The sequence below is a fragment of the Gadus chalcogrammus genome, chromosome 20, assembly GCF_026213295.1.
Source record: "Gadus chalcogrammus isolate NIFS_2021 chromosome 20, NIFS_Gcha_1.0, whole genome shotgun sequence".
Lineage (NCBI taxonomy): Eukaryota > Metazoa > Chordata > Actinopteri > Gadiformes > Gadidae > Gadus > Gadus chalcogrammus.
Window position 1 is genome coordinate 21842378 of NC_079431.1, and position 22359 is coordinate 21864736.

Sequence of the window (22359 nt, forward strand, 5' to 3'; positions counted from 1 at the left end):
GTGAAAACTTGTTTTCCCAGTAATATAAAATAGATAGTAAAGATAGAATTATGACCTGTTTAATGTCCTATCTTGAACTATCATCATCTTATCAGCAACTAAAGCAATATTACAAGTTCTATTTCAAGGAGTCTCGAAAATGGTATCAATTAGGAATGCGCGATATAAACGATATACACGATAAAAAATGGCCTACGATAGAGATTTCAGTTATATTGCTCTATCACGATAATGCATGTTTGACGCGATCTATCCATGACCCGCGAAATATAAAGAGCGGGTCATCGGTAGAGCTACGAGCTGCAACCGTCTGCAACGCATCGTCCGCGCCCCGCGAAATTTAAAAAGAGCCACGAGCTGCAACCAGCTGCATCGCATCATCCGCGACCCGCAAAATTTAAAGAGCCACGAGCTGCAACCGGCTGCAACGCATCGTCCGCGACCCGCAAAATTTAAAGAGCCACGAGCTGCAACCGGCTGCAACGCATCAGCCGCGACCCGCGAAATTTAAAGAGCCATGAGCTGCAACCGGCTTCAACGCATCATCGTCATCCAAGCAAATATGGCTGAAAGCGAAACGGAGGAGCTGGTGATTGCCCTCATTTCATGTTCATTTTAAAATTGTATGCGTTCACTTTGCACTTTTATGTTTTAATATCAAGTATCTGTGCACACACTTGGAAGATTTTTCTTTATTTAAAATAGCCATGCCTAATACGTATTTCCCTAATTCACAGTATCCGTTTCTTTATTAACAAGACACCACCAGTTTGAATTTAATTAAGAGAAGTATACGTCATTGCACAGAAGATTTTTTTCTTTGTTAAAGTCTCTGCAGCTACATTATGTTGTATGATTACTAGAGCTGTCAGTTAAACGCGTTATTAACGGCGTTAACGCAAACCAATTTTAACGGCGTTAAATTTATCGCGCGATTAACGTAAATGGTATATATTTAAAAAATAATATATTTTTTTTTTTCTTTGGCTCAAAACAAAGAAGCAGTAGCCTGACTGCTATGTTTAAATGACATTTGTTCAAAGCAGTCGTTTAATTGCACTATAGGCTCTTTTTTTGTATCGTCCAGTTTTGATCAGTATATGCCAATGTTGTTATCAATAAAAAATAATTTGCACAAGGCAAGCCGATGCACTTCACCATGTTGATAAGAGAATTAAAATAAGAATTATGGGACAAATAATCAAGGAATATTTAGCATAGAAAAATAATTTGTGATTAATTGCGATTAATCGTGAGTTAACTTTGACATTAATGCGATTAATCACGATTAAATATTTTAATCGCTTGACAGCTCTAATGATTACAGTTTTGCACAATAAATGTTCTCAAAACGACATAGGCCTACGTTTCTTTCTTTTGTTTTATACATTTAGCAGTTTGGCTTTCCTTAGTCTATGTAACCTGTTCTGAAATGGTTCTATTATGATTTATATATCGGGATATATATCGTTATCGCAATAGGTTGCAATGTATATCGCAATATGGATTTTAGGCCATATCGCCCATCCCTAGTATCAATAGGTTTGACCGGTTAACCATGGACATCCCTTGTATACATATAAAATGATATCATACATTGTATGTTTTTTTTTTGTGTTATCCCAGTTATGTTTTTTAATTTTTTTTATTATTTAAAATTACTTTTAATAGTTCCGGGACGTTGGAGCAATATCCTGGTGTTTTTTATACTTTAGTCTGCACTGTGAATTTGAAGTAATATTCAGTTTTTGAACAAAGATGCGGCAATTCCAAATGTTTCTTTTTTTTTAACCGATTCATCGAAAAAATAATCTACAGATTAATCGATTATTAAAATAATCGTTAGTTGCAGCCCTAATTCTCACCGTTCATTACTGCAAAACCAATTTCAGCATCTTTCAAAAACGCTTTAAGGCCCCCCTCCCAAGTAGCCCAGTCTGCTGTGATTGGTCAGCACGCCCACTCTGTTACGATTGGTCAAACACCTTGCACGAGCGTCTGCCAATTCACACCCCCGAGAAGTTGTAAACATGGCCTCTGCCCTTCAGCAGCGCCCACTGCACAGTATTAAATACACACTTAGACTTTCCTATTATAACATGTATATTAGAGCCCGACCAATATATCGGCAGGCCGATATTATCGGCCGATATTAGGCATTTTTCAAACTATTCGGTATTGGCATTTATAATGGCCGATAAATGAATAGATTTATCGGCCATTATTGGCGCTCTAACGCCCCAAACCCGCTGATTCAGCCAGAGAAACGCCCCGTGCCCACTACATGCGTCCGTTGCGTGATCCCCATTGACTTTAATGGGGACGGACGCGCAATGCATTGTGGATCCGTCCGTTCCGTTGGAGCCTTCGGCTCCGTCAGAAAGTTGGAAAATGTTCAACTTTTTGGCAGCGACGGATCCGTCATCCAATCAGATCGCTGTACGGTTGCTGATCGACACCCCGCCCTCATGGGTAAAATCCTAAGTTTGTCGATGCTCATGCTAATGATCATGTGTTTTTCCCCGCGTGTGATTTGTTGACCATTACGTTAATTTTGATGTGCCTGTCCCCGGACGTGATTGGCTGCTGCATCGGAGGGCCGAGGATCCGGGAGGATAAAGCACGGGCGAGCTCAACATCCACGGCAGCTGGCCTTGGATATGAAGCTTGCCATATTGGGTCTTCGAATGGTTATTTGTTGGTTGATCGAGGTTCTTGTTAATTGCTACACGGGAACTTATCCCATGCTCTGGGCTAAATAAACAAATAAACAACTTCCAGTTAAACAAAGACATCTGGTTTTATGTTGCCACCCCTTCCCCTAGCGGGGGACGTAACAATCGCGTATGCAAATTTAAGCACTATGACGCGACTCGGCCTCTGACGATACTGCATGGAAAGCGGGTCATCTTGCATCGCAACAAGCAGGAAGTAGCGGGAAGAACCCGGCGAAGCGATTTGATTGGCTGACGGATGCATCTGCAAAGACTACTCCCCCATCAGTCAGCCACGCCTTCCCACATCAGTCAACGGACGCATGTAGTGGGCACGGGGCGTTAGGCAGAGTGAATGACGGAGATCGACGGAGACCATCGGTGTTCATGTGTGTTCATGGTAAGTTGGCAACTGTCACGAGACATACATTGCTTGAATAACAATTAAAAGAACATCCCCATCAATTCTCTAAAGTCGATAAGCATGACTTAATTCATGACTACCATGTCCAGTTTTGCTGTTACGTAATAGCTGAGAGTGAAAAGGATTTAAAGGATAACTACAAATAACCAATGTTAGGGAAATCTGTTTGTTTTGTTGCGCGTTTCTGGATTCTTTTTTTATATACAGGTCCTTCTCAAAAAATTAGCATATTGTGATAAAGTTCATTATTTTCTGTAATGTACTGATAAACATTAGACTTTCATCTATTTTAGATTCATTACACACAACTGAAGTAGTTCAAGCCTTTTATTGTTTTAATATTGATGATTTTGGCCAAAAAGTCAAGAAAAACCAAAAATCCCTATCTCAAAAAATTGGCATATTTCATCTGACCAATAAAATAAGTTTTTAATACAAAAAAAGTCAACCTTCAAATAATTATGTTCAGTTATGCACTCAATACTTGGTCGGGAATCCTTTTGCAGAAATGACTGCTTCAATGCGGCGTGGCATGGAGGCAATCAGCCTGTGGCACTGCTGAGGTCTTATGGAGGCCCAGGATGCTTCGATAGCGGCCTTAAGCTCATCCAGAGTGTTGGGTCTTGCGTCTCTCAACTTTCTCTTCACAATATCCCACAGATTCTCTATGGGGTTCAGGTCAGGAGAGTTGGCAGGCCAATTGAGCACAGTAAACCATTTACCAGTGGTTTTGGCACTGTGAGCAGGTGCCAGGTCGTGCTGAAAAATGAAATCTTCATCTCCATAAAGCTTTTCAGCAGATGGAAGCATGAAGTGCTCCAAAATCTCCTGGTAGCTAGCTGCATTGACCCTGCCCTAGATAAAACACAGTGGACCAACACCAGCAGCTGACATGGCAACCCAGACCATCACTGACTGTGGGTACTTGACACTGGACTTCAGGCATTTTCTTCTCCCCAGTCTTCTTCCAGACTCTGCCACCTTGATTTCCGAATGACATGCAAAATTTGCTTTCATCCGAAAAAAGTATTTTGGACCACTGAGCAACAGTCCAGTGCTGCTTCTCTGTAGCCCAGGTCAGGCGCTTCTGCCGCTGTTTCTGGTTCAAAAGTGGCTTGACCTGGGGAATGCAGCACCTGTAGCCCATTTCCTGCACACGCCTGTGCACGGTGGATCTGGATGTTTCTACTCCAGACTCAGTCCACTGCTTCCGCAGGTCCCCCAAGGTCTGGAATCGGCCCTTCTCCACAATCTTCCTCAGGGTCCGGTCACCTCTTCTCGTCGTGCAGCGTTTTCTGCCACACTTTTTCCTTCCCACTGAGGTGCCTTGATACGGCACTCTGGGAACAGCCTATTCGTTCAGAAATTTATTTCTGTGTCTTACCCTCTTGCTTGAGGGTGTCAATGATGGCCTTCTGGAGAGCAGTCAAGTCGGCAGTCTTACCCATGATTGCGGTTTTGAGTAATGAACCAGGCTGGGAGTTTTTAAAAGCCTCAGGAATCTTTTGCAGGTGTTTAGAGTTAATTTGTTGATTCAGATGATTAGGTTAATAGCTCGTTTAGAGAACCTTTTCATGATATGCTAATTTTGAGATAGGAATTCTGGGTTTTCATGAGCTGTATGCCAAAATCATCAGTATTAAAACAATAAAAGCCCTGAAATATTTCAGTTGGTGTACAATGAATCTAAAATATATGAAAGTTTAATTTTTATCATTACATTATGGAAAAGAATTAACTTTATCACAATCTGCTAATTTTTTGAGAAGGACCTGTATATATATCGGGCGATATATCGGCATATCGGATTTCTAAATCACAAAATATTCGTATCGGTATCGGCCTTAAAAATCCTATATCGGTCAGGCTCTAATGTATATATACCTCAAACAGTCTAAAGCAAAGGGAAAAGCCGAAAAAGCATGCCATCACCCCATTAAAAAAGTCTCCTGTATCCAACAGAAGATGTCCGAATGGTCCTCACCTGGCTCTGGTGTTCCTCACCGCCCTCTGGGAGGGGGGCAGCTCCGCCTCAGATTCTGCGCCAGATTCAGAGCTGCTCTCCTTGTCTCCTTTCCGGCGCCGCTTCTTCTTCTTGCTCTTGTGTTTCCTGTGCTTCTTGTTCTTCTTGTGAGGGGTGTCAACGCCCTCTTCCTTGGCGTTGAGGTCATCCCTCTCCGTGGCCTCGTCCTCACCTGCTCGCAGGGTCCCAGGCCGAGGGTTAGATATGCAAACATTCACCACACAGCATACACAATACAACTACGATATATTTTTTTTTTTTGTGTTTTTCCCAGTTTCTCTCTGCATTTTGCATTTACATTATGCTTGTTGCCGACAGCAACGGCATGTTGCTATGGCAACACGACTACTGATCTCACAAAAAATACAAGCGCGTTGGACGAAGGAGTGTTAAGATCAACCGAGACATATTGGAAGTATCACTAGAATAGTCAGATGTAGAAGGAACTCAAAACCCATAGACGTGCATACATTCCAATGCTGTGTAGTGTAACCTAGTCTCTGTTCCCTAGCCTTAGAGGCACAGGAACAGAGACTAATGGTCGGCATGAAAATGAAAGCACTCTAGAGTCCGTCTGTGTGTGTGTGCGAGCCATCCCTCTGACAGATTGTCACTCGGGCAGCCTATTTACGTTTCTCAACACAGTCCTCTTAATTGCAACCATAGTGGTGAACTACATTCATAGACTTATAATTAACACCATCTGATTTATGTGCGATTCATCTCAATAGTCTATGCTACAAGCCAGTGTTTACTGGCCCTGCGGTACGTGAATATAGGGTACCACTAACACATTACTCCACCTCATTGCTGGTTACCACTGTTTGTTTCGTATTATTCCTTACTTTATTATTATGTTGTGCCAAGTTGGCACAACATAATAACGTTTGTGCCAAGTTGTTTCATATCTGACAACACGCGGTACTAAACGTGGAATAGTGGACCACAGCACAGAGCCAAAATCAATCGCTCTGACCCCGAACAGACTAGCTGTAGCATTGTCTGTTTTGACCTGGCCTCTTTCCCTAATCTTCAATGACTGGAATGGTAACCTCATGATTGAGTACAGTACACATGTTGCATAATGTACACACAGGCGAACGCACGCATGCAAGACGAGTTATAAATATAAACCTTCGAAAGTGTCCTCACCCACAACTCTTCCTGGTCCATGTTCATAACCCAAGAAATTAGCTTTTTACGTATTCAATAACTATATGAAATCATGGCTCAACACCGACTGCTTTCGTGCGAGCACTGCTCTTTAGTTGAACATTTTAGGGGCCCAATCCAACAAGTAGGGCCACAACTAAATTAAATGCACACAAGTCAAACTAGAGGGATTAATACGTTTTTCAGTCTTACAATATAGAAGTGTTACATCTAATTAAGTGATAAACAATAAATGGTTGGGTGTGCGCTCCGGCTCCAGGGTTTAACACTGACCGACTCACAGTGGCACGGGACCAATGCTTAAGCAGCGGCCGCTAATTTTAAAGAGCCAGTCAACCCAAAATCTTTATTTTTTTATTAAAACATGATCATTTGTCTTATATTGTCAAATTACATATCCTCCATGCTTGTTGTGTTGTGGGGGGGCGGGAATGAAGCGTCTTTGCACACGGCACGTTCGGAAAGACAGTGGGAGGGGTCTTCCACTTATGCCATGTTCCAGCTTTATTCACTTTAACTAAGTAGTATCCACATTGAATATTTCACTTGCACAACAATCTTTCTATTGGCACCAAGATGACACATTATAGCCCTTGCAGTTTTGGAGATACACACTAGGGATGAGCGTGAGGAATCGATTACTCGAGTACTCCTCGTTGCAAATGAACTCGGTTGGTGGACAGGCAAACTCGAGTTTGCATATACACACAAACAAATTTTTCTGAAGCAAATTAATCAATTTTCGGTCGGCGCCACCAACGCATGGCGTGGGCACAAAGCAAATGAAATGTATCCATTTCTGTGTGGCGCGTTCCGTTCCGTGTGCAGGCACGCCAGAATTCAAAAATGTAAGAGGTGTTGGTTAAAGCAAAGCGCAGCGAAGAATTGAAATACTTTAAAGTAATAGGAGATCATAAGGTGAAATGTAAAATATGTCAAGCGAAATCTAGCTACCAGAAAGTACTATGCGGCACATGCTCCTGAAACACAACGGTGAGTTCGGGAAAGCAGACCCGCAGCAACAAAGTGTGTCGGCTATTTTCACTGCCGCAAGACGCAGCTGTAATCCTGGGCGTGTAGAGAAGATCACAACGCTGAGTACTTCCATAGTCCATTTGCTGCCTTTTTATTTGCAGCTTTAAATTATTTGCAATGGTTGGGCTACTTGTTTCGTTTTTGTTTTTTTTAAACCGTTACAGGCCTTGGTTCGACGTGATCTAAATTGTGAGACGCATATTTATTTTTGTAAGGAAAATGTGTTTTGAACGTTTGCAAAAATAAATATTGAATACTCTGATAACTCTGACTGTTTTGATGGAGGATAAGCATTTCATGTTTGGTTGGTAATATTGCCGTTCATCATCAGGCCTATTCCTGCTGCAGATGCGTTGCATTCTAAAAATAGATTTGATTAAACGAGTACTCGATTGATCCTCGAGGAATTCCTTCGATCACTCGAGTTTGGAATTTACTACTCGTGCCCATCCCTAATACACACTATTTTCTTTGGTGGTGCAACGGTTCACGGGTTACCCGTGATCCGTACGGCTCAACCCTCACGGTTCGGGATGCAAGTGATCTGTGGATCAGATAATAAAAAAAAAAGTTGTGCATTCACGTGATCAGCGCATGTTTAGAGGACAATTCGGGTATTAACAACATCATCAAGTATCCTAGCGAAATACAGTTTCTGTTGTGTTTTATTTGGCATTCCGTTAATCCCATACAGGAACCGGAACCGGACATGTTTATGTTTGGTTGTAGCCTTTTGCAGACATCCTGAATTGTAAATCCAGGGTTAGGGATTATTTACTATCCATTAGGGATGGGCACGAGTAGTAAATTCCAAACTCGAGTGATCGAAGGAATTCCTCGAGGATCAATCGAGTACTCGTTTAATCAAATCTATTTTTAGAATGCAACGCATCTGCAGCAGGAATAGGCCTGATGATGAACGGCAATATTACCAACCAAACATGAAATGCTTATCCTCCATCAAAACAGTCAGAGTTATCAGAGTATTCAATATTTATTTTTGCAAACGTTCAAAACACATTTTCCTTACAAAAATAAATATGCGTCTCACAATTTAGATCACGTCGAACCAAGGCCTGTAACGGTTTAAAAAAAACAAAAACGAAACAAGTAGCCCAACCATTGCAAATAATTTAAAGCTGCAAATAAAACGGCAGCAAATGGACTATGGAAGTACTCAGCGTTGTGATCTTCTCTACAAGCCCAGGATTACAGCTGCGTCTTGCGGCAGTGAAAATAGCCGACACACTTGGTTGCTGCGGGTCTGCTTTCCCGAACTCACCGTTGTGTTTCAGGAGCATATGTTGCCGCATAGTACTTTCTGGTAGCTCGATTTCGCTTGGCATATTTTACATTTCAACTTATGATCTCCTATTTCTTTAAAGTATTTCAATTCTTCGCTGCGCTTTGCTTTAACCGCCATCTATTCACTTTTTGAATTCTGGCGTGCCTGCACACGGCACGGAACGCGCCATGGAAATGGATGCATTTAATTTTCTTTGTGCCCACGTCATGCGTTAGTGGCGCCGACAGAAAATTGATACATTTGCTTCAGAAAACTGTGTATATATGCAAACTTGAGTTTGCCTGTCCACCAACCGAGATCATTTGTAACGAGGAGTACTCGAGTAATCGATTCCTCACGCCCATCCCTACTATCCATGTTAAAAGAAGGAATAATGCCTCAGATTTAAAAAAAAAAAAATAATAATAATATTGACTGCTTAAAGGTCCCATGTAGGCCTGTCACGATAACAAATTTTTCTGGGCGATTAATTGCCCCAGGAATTATTGCGATAAGCGATAATATTGCCGTTTTTCAACTAATATGATAAAGTACATCCTTTCGAAGATCAATAAACCTTTATTTTTAAAGAACACTGGAACTGGACGTCTGGAAGGCATTTAAAAAATCCAGAATAAATTAACAAAACAACCAAAAACAATCTATTATTAAAAAAAAAATGCTCTTGAATAAAACCAAACACCACCAAAAACAATAAATAAAATTGAAACACTAAATAAAAAGGATGTAAACACGATTAAGCCAGGACTCCGCCTCCCACACAGACAATGCAACAAGTTAGTAGCCGCGTTTACATGGCACATCTGATCCGCATAGATTTCTATGCCGCATAGATCTCTTCCTAAAATGTGTTCCGAATGTAGGCTACTGTATACATGGCAGTAACAAAAGTGTCCGTTCTGTCTCTCGCGCACCCCTGACACATCTCTGGACCGGCAGCGACATAATGGATGTCTTATCACTATCGGGGATTTTAAATTTGATTTTAATGAAAGCACAGCAGGAGAGAGCTTTTCTCTGCCTGCTCCTTCAATTAAGGAGGAGGACAGCGCAGCAACGTCAATTTCTCGTCAGATCTTTATATTTACCTTAAGCTCCGCCGCAAACAAGAGGAATTTGGATGCGAGTCTGCAGCCAAGACTGGTGGGAGAGAGTGGTCTTACAGGAATTTAGTGACCAGGAATCCTCGAAGGTCCTTTTGCGAACTACTGCAGCTGCCATCTCTCTAAGTTAAGAAGTATTTTAACGTTCAGCCTGCAAAAGTACTACTAGTAGCCTACTCATTTACAGTTACCTCGGACGCGCGCGGACACTACGATACGCGAACACGTCATTAATAAACACCCATGTCCCGTCGCTTAGCAACCGGACACGCTTATCGGACTACTTTTACGGAGTGATAACAAAGACGTGAATCAGGCAATAAATCCACTTTCCTTGACAGCGGTGAAGTTCGGTGTGCTTAAAAGTACAGACGGAGCTCAGTGGACCAATTGCGAACTACTGCGGCTGCTCTAAGTTAAACCCCAATCTATTCGGAATAAGTGCATACATGGCGATTGCATACAGTACCTCTTCTATTCGGCATAGAATCTATGCCGAACATATGGAGTTAGATTCATGCCAAAACCCTGCACACATGCAAAACGTGTTTTGCTCACGCATAACGATTCACACGCACACAAAACGTGTTTTACTCACGCAAAATGATTCACACACACGCTCAGTGTGGTTTGCAAATACAAAACATCATTCACAAACTAAAGCATTTTGCTTCAGAAACAAATACAGTATGTTTTACACAAAGTACAAAAAAAAATCCTTCAAGTACACAAAACAATTCTACAAGTACGGAACACGAAAGCTGCGCGTGGATCGGAATCCATTTGCGCACGGATCGGATTGCATTTGCGTACGGAACAGCAAGGCGGAAGATTTGTGCCAAAAGTCACGTGACAAATAAATGTCCTGTTATTCACACTACACAACAGCAGGTGGCGGTGTTGAGTCAGTTTAAGGCCGCCAGGACGATCTTTTTTCTCCCCAAAATCTTTATTTGATGCCAAAACAGAGTGGCGACACTTCCATTGGACTCACCTGTTGGCCGCTCATTTTGTTCAATTTAATCTCCCAAACTAGCTTTTCTCCGTGTCGTACGATTCCGTGACAAAGGGGCGGCAAGTCGCATAGTATGGAGTTGAATCCACACACGTTTGGCCGGCATCAAATAACGATTTTGGGGAGAAAAAAGATCGTCCTGGCGGCCTTAAACTGACTCAACACCGCCACCTGCTGTTGTGTAGTGTGAATAACAGGACATTTATTTGTCACGTGACTTTTGGCACAAATCTTCCGCCTTGCTGTTCCGTACGCAAATGCAATCCGATCCGTGCGCAAATGGATTCCGATCCACGCGCAGCTTTCGTGTTCCGTACTTGTAGAATTGTTTTGTGTACTTGAAGGATTTTTTTTTGTACTTTGTGTAAAACATACTGTATTTGTTTCTGAAGCAAAATGCTTTAGTTTGTGAATGATGTTTTGTTTTTGCAAACCACACTGAGCGTGTGTGTGAATCATTTTGCGTGAGTAAAACACGTTTTGTGTGCGTGTGAATCGTTATGTGTGAGCAAAACACGTTTTGCGTGTGTGCGGGGTTTTGGCATGAATCTAACTCCATACGAACAGATAATTGTATTCCGAATGAGGCGTATACATGATAATTTTCTGTTCCGCATAGATTTCTATGCGGAACAGATGTGTCCATGTCAACGCGGCTACTGACACTTGACGGGGGGGGTTTACTCGTTGTGCCCTGTAATTATGAGCCGGAGCCCGATTTCAACCCGACATTTGTTACTTAGGCCTACCCTGCTAAATATACATAAATCTATATAATGCATAGAACGCCGGTCACTATCGGGAAAATAAGCCCCGACAGGGCGAACGGGCGACCGACGAGCAGCGGAGGTGTCTTGCTTCACCCTGAAGGGTCTTATTTTAGATTATGACCGGCGACGTTCTATACTACATCATCCCGCTTATTACAAGGCTACTTTTTTACAATTTATTCGTTAGCAGCATTCGTAGTGTTGATCAGCAGAGAAATAGTCCTTCAAAGACGTTGACGTTGCTTAGCAAACGAAGACGCTGGGGTTGACAAGTTACCGGACTATCTATGCAAGTGAACGGAGCGTTCCACGGCATTGAGAAGACCCGTGTAATAAAGGCCTATAATATTTCTGTTTATGGCATCTAGATTTCTTCTCAGATTAGGCCAATAAAGCAATGATTTTAAAAAAAGAGTGCGAATGGAAATTATTGCGGCCGGCAAAAAATTATCGCTCATTTTAATTTATCGCGCAATTAATTGATTTATTGCATATCGCGACAGGCCCAGTCCCATGACATGAAAATCTCACTTTATGAGGTTTTCTAACATAAATATGAGTTCCCCTAGCCTGCCAATGGTCCCCCAGTGGCTAAAACTTGCGTTTGGTGTAAAACGAGCACTAGCTGTTCTGCTCGCCTTTGAATAACCGGAGGCTCAAGTGCGCTGATTTGGAATGTCTATTTAGGGCGTCACCAAGAATCTCAGCTCCTCCCTTTACTCTGCCTGGCCCGCCCAGAGACGTTGGCCCGCCAATGAGACTCGACCGTGCGAGCGTGCGCGTGCGTTTCCACAACGAGACTTGTGGGCAGGGCTCTACAGTGCGCCCATTTCACTCGCATTTGCGAGTGAATATTTCGGCGTGCGAACGAGAAAAACAAAACAGGAGCACGCGTGCGAGTGACTTCTGCACAGCGCACTATACTGTGCGTTCACACCAAACGCGAAGGGGCGAAACGATTCCATACAAAGCAGCGATTCCATTTGCAGCGCGACACTTTTGCCCGGCACGGGCGAGCACGTTCACGTGGATTTCAGGTGGATTGAAATATTTAAACTTTGCCGCGACATTCGCGTGATGCCGGCCACTAGGGATGTGTCGGTCGCGACTGATTCGTTACAACGAACGAATCCCGAACGTGAACGACAAGAACTGGTTCCCCAAAACAAGAAGAACTGGTTCTTCAATTCTTTTTTTTTTAACATCAACCAAACATATGTTCACGTAAATAAAATACACAAACGAACAGAGCTCCGTCTCCCCGCGAATTATATTGATTGAGTCTACAACTTCCTCAAAGATTCAGCCAATGAGAGGTAGCAATGGTGTTGGAATGGCACCTGGGTAAACCAATGACAAGGCGGTACCGTCGAAAAAGCGCGCTCTCTCTCTGACGTATCTTGGGTCATACCATTCGACTCATATATCCCCCTACATTTTTTCGAAAATAGACTTGACCTCCATCTGTTTATTGGATAAACGCATTTCCCAATCCCAGGAGTCTTTGCTCCATTCTACGTCAATTTAAGAACAAACAAAGAAATTAAACTGCAGTTCGTATTTTTTATTTATGACCATGCAAGTTCTGTAATGCCTGAACAATGAAGAATTAAATGTAAAGTAAAATAAAATTATAAATGTAAAACCATGAATGAAATATAGAGAGTAAGCAAGTGGTATAAATATTGGTGGGACGTTCGACATACTATATAGCAGGCATCTCCAAACGGCGGACTGCGGTCTTGACGGTCCTATCCAGACCCACGACCAATTAAAAAAAATATATATATATAAAAAAAGTTTTTTTATTTTTAATTTTTTTTAAGATGTAATCTGACGTAACGAACGAATCAAAACGAACGAATCAAATAAACGAATCGTTATAGTGAACTGAACTGAAAGAACTAGTTCCCGGAAAATAATCATTTTGCCCATCCCTAGTGGCCACTGAGTGACGTGCGTTACGTAACAGCCAATCAGTTTTCAACCGGCCAACCGTTCCCTGCAGTGCAGTCCGGGGTGAACCGCAGCATGGAGGAGAAATTGCTGCCGTTTGCGACTCCCCGAGCTCTATATAGAATAGTATATTATATAATTTTATTGTATTGTATATACAATATCACGGTCAAAAGCTCTGTGCTCCTCCGGATAGCCGTAGCGCGGGGAGCGCTACGGGAGGGTTTAGCAGGGTTTGTTTACCTACGTTGCTATGGTTACCAGTCTTGTGTGTTCCAACGGTTTATTAGGTATCTAAATCGCTGTCTAATCAATACTACATTCACTGCCTCTTCCGTGGTCATTACAATATTATGAATAGACTGCGTGGAGAAAGTTAATGCTGTTATGGTAGACGATAAAGTCTACAAATTCAACCCCTGACTGGTTGAAGGATTTCGGGTGGCTAGTTTATAATGCTAAGAACATGAAAATGTTCTGTACATTTTGTAAGGAAGCCCCATCGGCAATTGCAGGCTCCTCTTTGTTTATAACGAGGAACCCTAATCTGAAACGCGATGCTGTGGTGAAACACATCGAGTCCACTAGGCATTCTCGCTTCCCGATTTCTATATAAATCACACCCAGCCCAATAACCCTGGTACGGTGGAAGCCGAAATTGGTGCTGTTTTGTGTAGCCTGAATGTAATCTTGTCTATTTATTTGTCTTAATTTGGCTTTATTAAGTGAGTTCTGTTGGTGTGTGCAATTTCTGCACGCTAATAAATGTTCTAAACAAAAACCTATTGTGCCCCCATTATTTTTCCTGTGCTCCTAAATTTTTTAACTCGGGGGCACGAGTGCTCCTGAAAAAAAAAGTTAGCGTAGAGCCCTGGTTGTGGGGGTTATCTGAGCCATGGTTGAGAAGGAATTGGGGGAAAGGAACTTTGGCTTTCACTCGCTGAAGTACATGAACTGCGACATGCTGCCAGTTGCCGCGAGGCACCATCGCCCGGCAGTGGGCAGCCGGCAGCAGGCAGCGCGCGTTTCAGTCGACTTAAGGTTAATGTGGAGGTGGAAGAACCAGAGACGTCGCAGAACCCGACAGTCGTTTGTGATTCATAATATCGTCTGGAGGCGCACACAGCTTTTGGTCGTGATAATATGTATTAAATTATATAGATTTCTATGTATGATATTATTTAGATATAGAGCCCCAGGACTGTAACGCAAGTGTTGTACACTTCCTTGTTATTTGGATAACCGTTCTGCTTTTGGTGTTATGGCGCATAACACGTCGGACTCTCGTCTCTGGTATTTCTACAACGAGACTCTTATTGGGGGTTATCTCAGCCAAGGTTGAGAATGAATTGGGGGGGAAGGAACTTTGGCTTTGACTCCCTCAAGAACATGAACCACGACATGGAGGAGAAAGGGATTGTTGGCGGCAAATGTCTCCCGCTTGAGCCCCGCTGAGGGACCACCGCCGGAGGCGGAGGTGCCTAAGCGGTTGTTTCAGAATTTCGGCTCACACAGCTTTTGGCCGTGATAATATACATTATATGATATAGATATCTATGTAGGCTATATGATAATATTTAGATATAGAGCTCCAGGACTCCCGTGTGTTCTAGAATATTTACAGAACACGGCTAAAGGCTGTGTGCGCCTCGCCATTGCGATACATCCACTGTAAACAAGAGCGCATGGTAGCGTGGCTGCAAGCTGCTCAGGGCCACACTTCCACCCTCCTCCTTGACCCGCCTCGCTCCTCATTTGCATTATAGCTACAGACACCAAAACAGCGCATTTGGGGGGAGCTCAATGTGCGACTGGCTCGGAGTGGCTGTAACTCTGCACCACGGCTGAATTTCGGGAACGTCTTTGAATACTGGGTTAGTTGCCCACTAATACCTACAGGGGTTGACACTAAGGTTTCAAAAGCACTTGCCCATCGGGCAAGTACAGGTCAGGTTCAACTTGCCCAAATGTGATGCTCACTTGCCCAAATTATAATCAGAATCGTGAACAGGCCTCTTTTTGCCAGGCACGTGGCCTGGTTTTGGGGGGGCTCAGAAAAATCATCCTAGCTCAGACTGAAGCTGAATGTTAGCTTCCACACATGTGTTTAAAAAATAACAAACTTCTTTGTTTACTTATTTATTGACCGGTCACATCGTGCCATGAAGTGATTTCAGTCCACCGTTGCAACCTATTAAAGCTATCGCCAAGTTATATGTAGACCTGCATGATTTCATGCAAATGTACTTAACTAAATGTCAGAGGTAGTAGCAAAGATATGTCTTTTTTAACTTTCACGTTTCTTGTAGCTCTAACTGAATAATCACAATCGCGTTTCTAGAAGTGTTGTCAGTCACGACACTGGATTTTCTAACTTTCACACTATACCTGGAAAAATATCGATATTCTATACCATTTTCGATATCAGGGGAAACATTTTTTTCAGGAAAGAACATACCCAAAGTAAATAGAGTATATCTCCACAACTGCAAGGGCGATAATGTCCTCTTTGTGACAAAAGAAAGATTGTTGTGAAAGTGAAATATTCAATGGGGATGATACTTGGTTAAAGTGAATAAAGCCATGGAACACAGCATAAGTGGAAGATAACATTTCCACCTGAAATAATTATCAGTTGGTCGTTATCAGTTGGGAGCGATGTATTACTATGAGACACAAATAAAAGGTAGATATCTTACCATTTTGACACTTGACACCTCTATTTAAAGTTCAGGGCAAATATATTCGAATGCACCAAGCCAAACACTCACAAATAAACATATGGCCACTAGATTGCGCTGAAGAATATGTTTTCTGATTGAAGGCAATTTACCTATTTCCTAAGAATCCTTCTCTTATTCATTGATTGAAAACACCATGTTTAGTTGCAAATTTTGGCCAAGACCCTGGGTTATCTGTTTATGGTGGTTTTATTCGACCAGAATCAACTTTGTGGACAAAAATCACAAAGGTAATACTTCATTTTTGGTTGTTAGGGCCAGGTGCCTAGCGAAAAGAGGCCCGTCAACGATTCTGATTGTAATTTGGGCAAGTGAACATGACCTGTACTTGCCCGATGGGCAAGTGCTTTTGAAACTTTAGTGTCAACCAGAAACAGTTGTATAGTAGGGATGGGCAACGAATGTCGAATAGTCACGTGGAGAGACACGTGGAAAATCGAAAAAATGAATGTGACTATCGTTATGTATTACACGGCTCTCCTCAATGCTGATGAACGCTCCGTTCACTTGCATGGGCCTTCACAACTTCCGGTGGTGAAGAATTTTTTGAGAATTCACCGTTGCTAAGCATATAATGAACGCTGTCAAGGTACGTGGATTTTTTTATTTTCTGTCGTATCGCTCCCTAAGTTGTCCGGTCAACCCCAGAGTCTTCGGATGCTATGCGACGTCACCGTCTTTAGGGTACTTTTTCTCAGCTGATCAACAATACAAATGCTGGTAACAAATAAATTGTAAAAACAGTTATTTTTTTCGCCAGTTTCCATATGCTAAAGACGTTTCGAGTTCACCGTCATGCAGGCGATGTTGTAAATAAATAGCGATCTGTTTTCGGCGCATGTAGGCCTATCTGCCTAAGCCCACGTTGAAATAATTGTGATGTTGAATGTTGATTGCACAGTTGACTTCATACAAATCATAAAAGTCGCTCCCTGTATCATTGTGTATACGAGGTGCGTGTCTGCGTGGGGGGTTAGGGTTTGTTTCCCTGGCACAAAAGGGGGAATAAATAACAAAAAAACATCGGTATCGGCCAAATTGTTTTTTTAAAACATCGGTATCGGCCCAAATTTTCACAATCGGTGCATCTCTAGCGTCAACCCCTGTGTGTGGATGTGTGGAGCTCTGCCTGGGCGGTTTGTGTTGACTTGTGGAGATCCACGCACATTAGGGCTGTAACGATACGCGTATCAAACCGAAAATCCCGATACTCAAAGCCACAAACCTGTCTCGCGGTTTGAGAAGGCAGAAGCGCGATATGCCCTTTCCAACTCTTCGGTCAAATTGACACGAAAAACTTTGACGCGAATTTCGCGTGACGACAGCCAATCAGCGTTCAACAGCGTGGCCACTGAGTCACATGTGTAACGTAACAGCCAATCAGCGTTCAACCGTCAAACTCAGTGCAGTTCAGTCCGGGGTGAACTGCAGCATGGAGGATAAAGTAGGGATGCACCGATCCGCTTTTTTCACCTCCGATACAGATACCGATATCTGAGGTTTAGTATCGGCCGATACCGATCCGATACCGATATAGAAAAACAGCGCGAAATTATGGCTACAAACTAAGTTTCATTGAGGGGAAAAGACTGGGATCATGAGACTTGAATTTTTGGAGGTGCTTTATAAGGTTTGTGGTATTAAAGCTAGAAGGTTTAGTACCACCCCTCGGGACATTTACTTTGCATATGTTGCATGTAGCCGTGGAGCTTGCTGGCTTAGGTAAAGTGAAATAGCTCCAGATAGCAGATCCTTTTGCTCGCTCCATTTTGCAATCACTGTAGGCTCCGCACGGCGTGTTGCTTGTTTATGACGTCACTCACAGCGCACAGCATAGAAACTGAATAGATCAGCCAATAGATAGATAGATACACTTTTATTAATCCCGTGAGAACAATTTCGTGGGAAATTAAATTATCAAAGCAGCAAGGTAGTAGGAATAGGATTCAAGTATGTACATAAACGGAAAAAAAAAAAAAAATAATAATAATAATAATTTAAATATGGATCGGCCCATTTGTCACCGATACCCGATCTAGAAATGTCTTCAATATCGGTACCGATACCGATACAAATATCGGATCGGTGCATCCCTAGGATAAAGTGAATGTTACTGTTTGCGACTCCCGGAGCTCTATATATAATATAATATATAATATTTGTATATAATATCACGGCCAAAAGCTCTGTGCGCCTCCGGGTGGCCGTAGCGCCACGGAGCTCTTGTAGGGATTGGGCTTCTCGGCGTTGCTATGTTTCCGGTCTTGTGTGTTCCAACGGTTTATTAGGTAGGCCTATCTAATAAATCTCTGTCTATTCAATAGGGCCCGACCAATATTGATTTTTGAGTGCTGATGCCGACGCCTTTCAGAGAAAAATTACGATTACGATTTAATCGGCCGATTAAAAACAAAAACAAAAAAAGCATATAAAACGTAGTTTTTGATACCTTAAATATACTTTAAACACTTTTGACGAATATGTGAATTGAATGCAGAACCTTTGAGTGTTTTAGAATACATTTACAGTAAAATAATTAGTGTAATGTAAAATAAATAACTAACTCCCAATGTGCTGCGCTCGTGAGCAGTGACTAACACGTGCGTGCTGAGCAGTATGGTCTCACCGTTAGAGTCTACAGTATAACAAATTAACATGGCCTGGGACCTAAAGAAAAACAGGCACAACATGCTCAAACAACGCGTCTTGTGTACATTGGTGAGGTGAGCGCGCAGCTGCCTGAGCGAGCGTGTTTTCATGTTGTACGGTAAAATTCAATCTCCTCTTTTTACTCCAGCTAAAGTTGTTAGTTAGCAAGGCGAGTAGAAGCGCAATCTGCAGGATACTAAGCGCAATAACATTTCTAAAAAAAATAAATAAAAAGAAAATCGTTGTAATCTGCGTCTTTTTGGCAGATGTTGATTATTTTCAAAAAGGCTATAATCGGCCGATTAAATCGGCAGGCCGATGAATCGGTCGGGCCCTACTATTCAATACTTCATTCACTGCCTCTTCTGTGGTCATTACAATATTATGAATATACTGTCCCTCCCTCTTCCATAAAAGGTAAAGACATGCAATGGTGGTTATCTTGTGGCGCGACAAATTCGACAAAACTTGCACAGCGACAGATTAGGATGTGTGGCGTGACAAAACTTCAACGACAACGCGAACGGGCGAAAGATTTCGCGTTTGGTGAGAACACACAGCACACGCATTACACAGGAATATCTGGACCACGGCCAATCAGAGGGGGGTCCCGCCCTTCATTATCTCTGATTGGTTTACACCATGATATGGGCCTACATGCGTGTCTGTTGTTGAAGGTTGACCCACAGGGAGACTTTCAGAGTCGCAGAGGTTTTTTCTTTGTGAACAGCTGGTTGCACCGGTGCGACCTCTGATTTTTTTTAGTCGCACCATTGAGAAATTAGTTTGCATGTGCGACCAAATTGGTCGCACTTTAGAGCCCTGCACTCCACAGTCCACACTAACCGACAAGCAGCAAGATTGATCGGTTAACGTTGATACGCTCAACCAATCGGTCATCATCCCTACATGCAATGCACTTTTCTAATGTTTCATCAAGTGATAAAGCAGACACATTTCAGAGCCAGGTTGCACAGGCCCCCCCTCGATGATGGATTGTGGTGTGAGACGTAGAGCGTTGCAGGGCTGCAGGGCTCACTCACCTGAGGGAATGTCCACTGCACATTCCATTATGCCAGATGCTTGGAGCCAATTGACTGGAGAGCTGCGCTCTGCTGGTTCCCTCTGAAACAACAACCTGAATTTCAATATTCATTATATGTTAACTAAGTCAGTGTAACCTTTATTATATACAGTCTATGTTAAGTCAGTGTAACCTGTATTACATACAGTCTATGTTAAGTCAGTTTAACCTGTATTACATAGTCTGTTAAGTCAGTTTAACCTGTATTACATACAATCTGTCAAGTCAGTTTAACCTGTATTATACACAAGTATGTTAAGTCACTTTAAGCTGTAGTATAAACAGTAGGGGTGTAACGATTCATGCGATGCATCGATGAATCGATTGTCAGTCCTACCGATTCAACTAAATCGATCTGCTAAAATAAATAGAATGAATCGCTTTGGCTTCACCAATAATCGATATAAATGCTTTCAATCGTATGAATCAATTATGATTAATGTTTTAAGACTTAGTTTACACGTTTATTTTGTGAAGTGCAGCTCGGTAATCCGTAACTCTGTCATCAGCTAGTCAGCTTGCAAGGAAGTCCCACGAGAGTTTTTTTCTCCCTCACCCTCAACTGGTGCATTTCAAACATGGCAGAGAGCGGCAGCGAGATAGTTAATGCACCAGCAAACTTGAAATCCAAAGTGTGGAAGCATTTTGGCTTCGCAAAGAATAATGGTAAAATTGACAAGGGGTGTCACATTATTGCATGTTTATTTCACGGATATAGAATTTTGGTTCAAAGTTACTGAATCGAATCGTGGTTTACATAATCGAAACCTACTAAATCGTTAATCGAATCGTCTGAAGCCAAAGATTCACACCCCTAATAAACAGTCTATGTTAAGTCGCTTTAACCTGTAGTATGCACAGTCTATGTTAAGTCACTTTAACCTGTAGTATACACAGTCTATGTTGAGTCACTTTAACCTGTAGTATACACACAGTCTATGTTAAGTCACTTTAACCTGTAGTATGCACAGTCTTTTTAACTGAGTATAACCTGTATCATACCGTCTTATTTAGGGATGGAATTTAGGGATCCGAATTCTGTTATTATAAAGACCCACTATGCAACATTCTTAGCCAAAATTACATTAATTATGCAGGTTGAGTTATTCTGATGGTTCTACAACAATTTCTGGGTCGTTTGGTGGGTGTTTCATTGCCCCTTGTCGCTTCTCCAAGGAAGAAACGAAAATGCAACTTGCTCTGTTCGGACCGACACCATCCGGATGTGACGCAGTGGAAGCATCCATTCGCGCCTCGAAAATGTAGTCAGATTGTAGTTTCGAAAATACTTTACGGCATCGACTGATAAGGGACCCAAGAGGCGACTGTCGGTGCTATCGTTATGTATTATGATGGCCAACACTCTTACACTGATCGTTCTGTTCAACCAAAGATAAAACAATTATAATCTAGGATATAAATTCTCCCGTCAATTATAAAAAAGGATGGATTTACAGTGATGTTGATAGGTTTTCAATGTAGTGAGTCCCCGGGACCCACAGGTGGCGAGTTGGGTGGGTCCCTGAGAAATTCAATGGGTCCCGACTCCCCAGTTTGAAATCAGCGGTGACGAGCTAGTTGTTTTGGTAGCGGCTAAATTAGCATGTCGCGATACTTTGTACAGGGGATCACGTCTGCGCCGAGTAGATGCGCAGAGGGTTGAAACAGCGCTTGTCCGGTCTGCTCACAAGAAGGTTTCTTTGGCCAGTTACTGTGATTAAACACGAGTTGTTTAATGTTCACAATGTATCGTTTTTCATGGGGAAGATGAGATGCGTCCCCGGGACGCATGGATAGTGAGTTTAGTGCGTCCTTTCAGATTTTAATGCGTCATGGACGCAGGACGCGTACCTAGCAACATCACTGGATTTATGTTTATTGCAATACAAATACACCATTTTGAAAATGTATAACCTTGTCTACACTTTATGAACATCTACTTTGGACCTGGCTCCACGCATTAGCCAGCTTCTTTGAAAACAAATGCACATGGCTAGCGTAGAAGTGCATGGGAAAGGGTCGTCAACGAGTTGTTACGACAGTGTTGTAAAATATCTACTACGAAGTGGTAGGGGGCGCTATGTAGAGAAAAGTGTGTGCGCAAACCAAGAAAACAGCGAAGAAATGGCCGATCCTGCATAGTGGGCTAATACATTTCTTGTATTGTCACATGGCTAGTCATTACCAACAATTACTGAGTGAACAAACTCATAGCAGTCCAAACCTTCAACTAGACAAGGGGGAATCTGTCTGACCATTGCATTTACAATCTGGGATAGATTTATGTTTGATCAAAGTGGGAACCGTTGTCGATAGCGTTCAACAAAAACATCAAAATAGTGTCACCAAGCAATACATGAATCACC

At 42.3% G+C, this 22359-nt stretch overlaps 1 protein-coding gene across 1 annotated transcript in view; it reads right to left on the reverse strand.

The window, feature by feature from the left end:
- Nucleotides 1-22359, reverse strand: part of sona (SON DNA and RNA binding protein a) — a 38381-nt gene that overhangs the window by 14321 nt on the left and 1701 nt on the right. The window contains exons 2-3 of the mRNA XM_056580044.1: nt 19953-20034; nt 5123-5333 (exon numbers count right to left, since the gene is read on the reverse strand). Coding sequence (XP_056436019.1) covers nt 5123-5333; nt 19953-19980 — 239 coding nt within the window. The 5' untranslated portion in view covers nt 19981-20034. The remainder of the gene's footprint in view (nt 1-5122; nt 5334-19952; nt 20035-22359) is intronic.